This window comes from Procambarus clarkii, chromosome 24, assembly GCF_040958095.1.
Source record: "Procambarus clarkii isolate CNS0578487 chromosome 24, FALCON_Pclarkii_2.0, whole genome shotgun sequence".
Taxonomy (NCBI): domain Eukaryota; kingdom Metazoa; phylum Arthropoda; class Malacostraca; order Decapoda; family Cambaridae; genus Procambarus; species Procambarus clarkii.
The window spans coordinates 13,442,523-13,448,417 of NC_091173.1; the positions used below are offsets into that span (position 1 = coordinate 13,442,523).

General features: G+C 37.3%; 1 protein-coding gene across 1 annotated transcript; it reads left to right on the forward strand.

Moving 5' to 3' along the window:
- The first annotated feature begins 3,191 nt into the window (after positions 1-3,191).
- On the forward strand, positions 3,192-5,496 carry LOC123751098 (germ cell nuclear acidic protein-like). Its single transcript, XM_069330213.1, has 2 exons — positions 3,192-3,235; positions 4,908-5,496. The coding sequence occupies exons 1-2, from the start codon at positions 3,192-3,194 to the stop codon at positions 5,494-5,496; spliced, it is 633 nt and encodes a 210-aa protein (XP_069186314.1).
- The last annotated feature ends 399 nt before the right edge of the window (positions 5,497-5,895 follow it).

A 5,895-nucleotide genomic window follows, 5' to 3' on the forward strand; every position in this document is an offset into this window, starting at 1 on the left:
AATTGTGAAATCTCACTTATCCATCATTTCATATTCCTTGAGACACTCTAAACGTAAGTTAATGTCTCCTCTTTTATAGCTTCCAAAGAGGTCAGTTTTAATTATGTTTAGCTTCATACAGCTCATATCTCTCAGGTACGGTTGCTTTTGATAGCGTGTCGCTACGCTCCTGGTGAATAACTTGGAGCTTGCTTTTGTCTGCGCGTGTAACTGTTAATATAGATATTATATATGTGTATAATATAGATATTATATATGTGTATAATATAGATATTATATATGTGTATAATATAGATATTATATGTGTATAATATAGATATTATATGTGTATAATATAGATATTATATATGTGTATAATATAGATATTATATGTGTATAATATAGATATTATATATGTGTATAATATAGATATTATATGTGTATAATATAGATATTATATGTGTATAATATAGATATTATATATGTGTATAATATAGATATTATATGTGTATAATATAGATATTATATATGTGTATAATATAGATATTATATGTGTATAATATAGATATTATATATATGTGTATAATATATGTATACATATAGAAATAAGGGTATTTCTGAGCGAGTGTGTCTTGGTATAGTGTAGTTAAGTGTCCAACAAGAGTTACATCTTTCTAGTCTTTCACCAGGCTTCTCATTATCTCTTATTCCAATCTTTTTTATCCTGCCCAAGATCTTCCTCTGTCCTCATGTTCTTTAAATTTTTAATTATTTCTCTCGCTTCCACTTTGACTTACATTGACCATGATTTATTCCCTCCGCTTTTTATTTCCGTCTTCTCCCATATACACTTAAACTCCATCATCCTACTCCTCGTACATCTCATCTATATCAAGTTCCTGTTGTTGTTGTTGTTACAGATTCAGCTACTCGGAGCAAATTCCAAGTAGCACGGGCTATGGTGAGCCCGTAGTGGACTTACCTGGCACAGGAGCGGGGCTTCCATCAAGTTCCTTCTCCTATCTCCTTTTATCGTCTTCTACCCCCCCCCCCCCCACTCTGTTTCGGGGAGAGGGATTCCACCGATATAAGTAACACGAGAACTCCCCGTGACGAACCGATCCTGTTGATCACTCTTCCCGATAATATTCCCACTTTTCCCATCTTTTTTTTACCCCCCCCCCCAAGCATTTAACTAACCATCAAATTATAGTGTTGTACCTTGCATTCAAGACTCAGGGGAATTACAAGCAATTCTCAAATAACAAGGAACGCTCGACTAGGGCGAGATATGCTTAACGTAAATACTGCTGTCGCATAACGGTTGCCAGTTATTGTTGAGAATTTGTGTTCCAAGTTGGCCTTTTTCCCCTGGAGGATTTTGCTGCTTCTTATCGTCGCTATAATCATAGATGATTTACAGTCACTCCTACGCGGTGGTTTGGCCGGTATTTTATATGGAAACCACAGCCAGGGGAGCAATTGTCGGGAGTGCGCCTGTAAATACGTAACAACGATGGAATCATGAAACATTATTCTAGTTAACTTCTCGCAAGAGCAGCATAACGATCGCTATTACATGACTGTGTAAGGTGCGTATGTAGATATCCTATTTTCACGGAGTATCGCTAACGCTTCCGTGTGTGTGTGTGTATATATATATATGCATGTTAAGCTAATATAGAATGAACGTCCAATCAAACTGTAAGAAGAAATGAAGATGGCTACTCGACTTCAACTCAAGGAAATGCAAGGTAATGAAAATAGGAGCCGAAACGAGGAGAACCTAGATCTAGGATATAATTAAAAAAGAAAAGGAGGGGGATGAGACAGTTTCTGAAACTGGAAAAGGAAAAGCATCCATACAGTATGCCAAGTACCGAGTCTGTCTCCACGAGGCATATCACGGCCCTTGCTGGTCGATTGGATGGACTCACACTACGCCCAGGGAAAGATAGCAAACAAGTGGCTTCGAACTACACTTCTGTATCCACTTTGGCAGCCACATACATTACCTCTTACGTCATGACCAACTTACGTAATGGTTCCAGGCTCATCGAGCCAACATGAGACCCTAGAGCAATGAGATTCCTTTTCCCGCGCTTCAGTGTGGCTACCCAAAGGGGAAATGCCCACTACTTCTTCCTCGGTTCTTGCCCTGCATATAATATATATATATACATATATATATATATATATATATATATATATATATATATATATATATATATATATATATATATATATATAAAGATGCGAACAAGATTGACTGGCTCCAGGCTAATACATATGTATGTATATACACAGATATGCACGCATAAAGCAAGTGAGGTAGGCAAATGAAAGCGCAATATGAGAGAGAGAGAGAGAAGAGTCACACCATTAAACATTCATATTCCTCCACGTTACAAGTCGTTGTGCTATTTCCACGAGTCCATTAAGACCATGGACGTGATAGCGGGCCAGGCCCCGGCCTCGTAGACCTGATCTGCAGCGCAATGATTTCGAACGCAAATTTGAGCCAATCTGCGTGCCTTTAGCTCTCTCTCTCCCGTCATCCAGGCAGTTTCTCTTGCGAGTGATGATTAGTGGAAATGTCATTATTGCCTATGGCAACTTCTGTTTTATTGAGTTAAATATTCTAGAAATATTTGGTTTGGAGAATTCTTATATGGTAAGATTTTCTATTCGTTAGGGATAACACAATTAACTTTATATAAAAAGACTGCTCAAAGGCTTATAAAATAATAGGATAAATAATTGAATAGATTTATTTTAAGACATTAGTATGTACTCGTTTGCATTACTGTTGTGCTCGCTTATACCCTTGAGAACGTCACCATCACTATATATACTCCATCCTAGTAACTTGTCTCAGACTTTCCAGTTGATTTTGGTGTTTATGGAACTATTTTAGTGGATATCTATTTCTTTCTATCATCATCATCATCACCTTTTTTCCTGATGGAGACATTTCTCCATCAGGAAAAAACATTTTCCGCAGGAAAATGCATTTCTCTTTTCTCCGCAGGAAAAAATGCATTTTCTCTTTCCTGCATCAAAGAAATATGAGAAAAAGATCGTGGAAAGTAAGAACAAATCGTTAAAAAATGTTAGACATTCATCTTTATCAGATTGAACACCCTCAAACTCGTTCCCAACTTTCTTCCGTCTTATTGTTGACAACTTGACAACCTGACGCTTCCTCACACATGGGTTACGAGGAAAGACGGCGAGAGATGCACCTTATGACTAGGTGAGTACACACACACACACGCACATACACACACACACACACACACACACACACACACACACACACACACACACACACACACACACACACACACACACACACACACACACACACATATCTCCATCTTCTTGGCAATTCTTTACTAATTCTACCATTACAGGAATACTCCTTTTTTCCTCTATCATACATTCATTGATGATGACAGACCGTCTGGGCATGCTCTCTCCAGTCTTACAATCTGTCGACTTTTACATTCCACATCTTTTCTTGTTATCATTACGCACTTTTGTCTAACTTACGAAAACCACACATGCTCGATTATCCATCTATATTTTTACAAGACTGTTCATATTTATGCTACACGAGTATACCATTTCAATACTTAAGGGTTGGCACTTCCACTCCATCATGCATCTCTCGTAGCCACACCTCTCCTTATGATCATCCCTAACTAGAGCTTTCATTACACCAGACACCTTCCTTCCCTGACTCATTCTGCTCCCAGCTCCACTTGCACAAATTCCTCTTGTCACTCGCACACACCAGGCATTTAAACTTAACAACATATCTCAGGTTTCAGAACATCTCCATTTATCCTGATTTCACACTCGGTTACCTTCTATCTGCACCACCAACACCACCCTGAGGTAAATAGACATGATGGAGAAAGACAACCTTATTATGATGAGATAAAGTAGGATAGGAGGATATAGAAGGAAGATCTAATATACATATAGTATTACTATATCCTATACGAGTGTTAACAGCTGGAATGCACTGAAAGAACAAGCCGTGAAAGCCAGTTCAATGAACAGCTTTTTCAAACCAGATATTAAAAGTATTAGATTCGAAAGTTAAGTTAAATTATAACACAACAGGTACAACAAAAATGGGGCCATGAAAAGCTATCAGTCACAAATAGGTAAGCACTGATAGGCAAGCAACACCACCACCATTACTCTTTTGTTTACATTAACAAATAGTAGTCTTCTCATATACCTTTCAGGTAGACAGTCAACACACACCTACATCTCCCTGTTATACTTTAATATTTACATAATTTGCGTTCACCAAACTAGATATATAACAAGAATTATCATCATACACGAAGCTGAATATACCTACTCTGGCCTCTCTTACGGCTGATTTTATATGCGACTTAGTTCGTTCAGCTAACCAGCTCAGCCTCTTCATAAACTGTAAAGAACGTTTGCTTACGTTCCATGAATCAGATATAGAAGTATAAAGTATAGGAAATTGATAAATTATTTTAAATATACAAAACAAGTAAACAGAGGCTATGAGGTTCCTAATTGGTCCATTATTCTAAGAAATTGTATAGGTTATATATCAATGTCACTGTATTTATTGACAATATTCCAAAGATATATTTAGAGTAAATGTTCTTATCAAATAACTATCAATTCTAATGCACTCGATGCTGAACACCTAGATGCACTCTCTCAACACGTAACTTGCGCACATATAAGAGTCTCCAAGTACTCTCTTGGAGTGCAGAAAGGTAATTAACAAACTTATCTTGGAGTGCAGAAAGGTAATTAACAAACTTATCTTGGAGTGCAGAAAGGTAATTAACAAACTTATCTTGGAGTGCAGAAAGGTAATTAACAAACTTATCTTGGAGTGCAGAAAGGTAATTAACAATTGCAAGGAAGGACAAGGAAGCATCAGACAGGGACAAGGAAGCACCAGACAAGAACAAGGACAAGGAAGCACCAGACAAGAACAAGGACAAGGAAGCATCAGACAGGGACAAGGAAGCACCAGACAAGAACAAGGACAAGGAAGCACCAGACAAGAACAAGGACAAGGAAGCACCAGACAAGAACAAGGACAAGGAAGCACCAGACAAGAACAAGGACAAGGAAGCACCAGACAAGAACAAGGACAAGGAAGCACCAGACAAGAACAAGGACAAGGAAGCACCAGACAAGAACAAGGACAAGGAAGCACCAGACAAGAACAAGGACAAGGAAGCACCAGACAAGAACAAGGACAAGGAAGCACCAGACAAGAACAAGGACAAGGAAGCACCAGACAAGAACAAGGACAAGGAAGCACCAGACAAGAACAAGGACAAGGAAGCACCAGACAAGAACAAGGACAAGGAAGCACCAGACAAGAACAAGGACAAGGAAGCACCAGACAAGAACAAGGACAAGGAAGCACCAGACAGGAACAAGGACAAGGACGCACCAGATGGAAGCACCAAAGAGAGTGAAGCATCTTTTACAAGCTAGTTGTTTCCTCAGCCAACATCAGCTGCTCTTAACACTTCCACCGTAATGTTGTGAAATTATTTATCATTCCTAACATTTGTATTATTATTATTATTATTATTATTATTATTATTATTATTATTATTATTATTATTATTATCTGCTCTTAAAATACTCTCAACTTTAAGCACCAAATCACGCATATTAAGATTCGTGTATGAAAATGTTTTCCAACTTCATGAATGTACTTATTCTTTCTCGTGAATGATGTTGAGTGTTTCAATGTGAGAGGTATTATTGTAAAATGTTGCGATATATATATATATATATATATATATATATATATATATATATATATATATATATATATATATATATATATATATATATATATATGTGTGTGTGTGTGTGCACTCACCT

What these genes read in the sequence shown, in the direction of transcription:
- LOC123751098 (XM_069330213.1), top strand. Translation starts at nt 3,192, where the DNA reads ATGGGTTACGAGGAAAGACGGCGAGAGATGCACCTTATGACTAG. An exon ending in GAGATGCACCTTATGACTAG is followed by an intron (nt 3,236 to 4,907) that starts GTGAGTACACAC and finishes AACAATTGCAAG; the next exon opens with GAAGGACAAGGAAGCATCAG.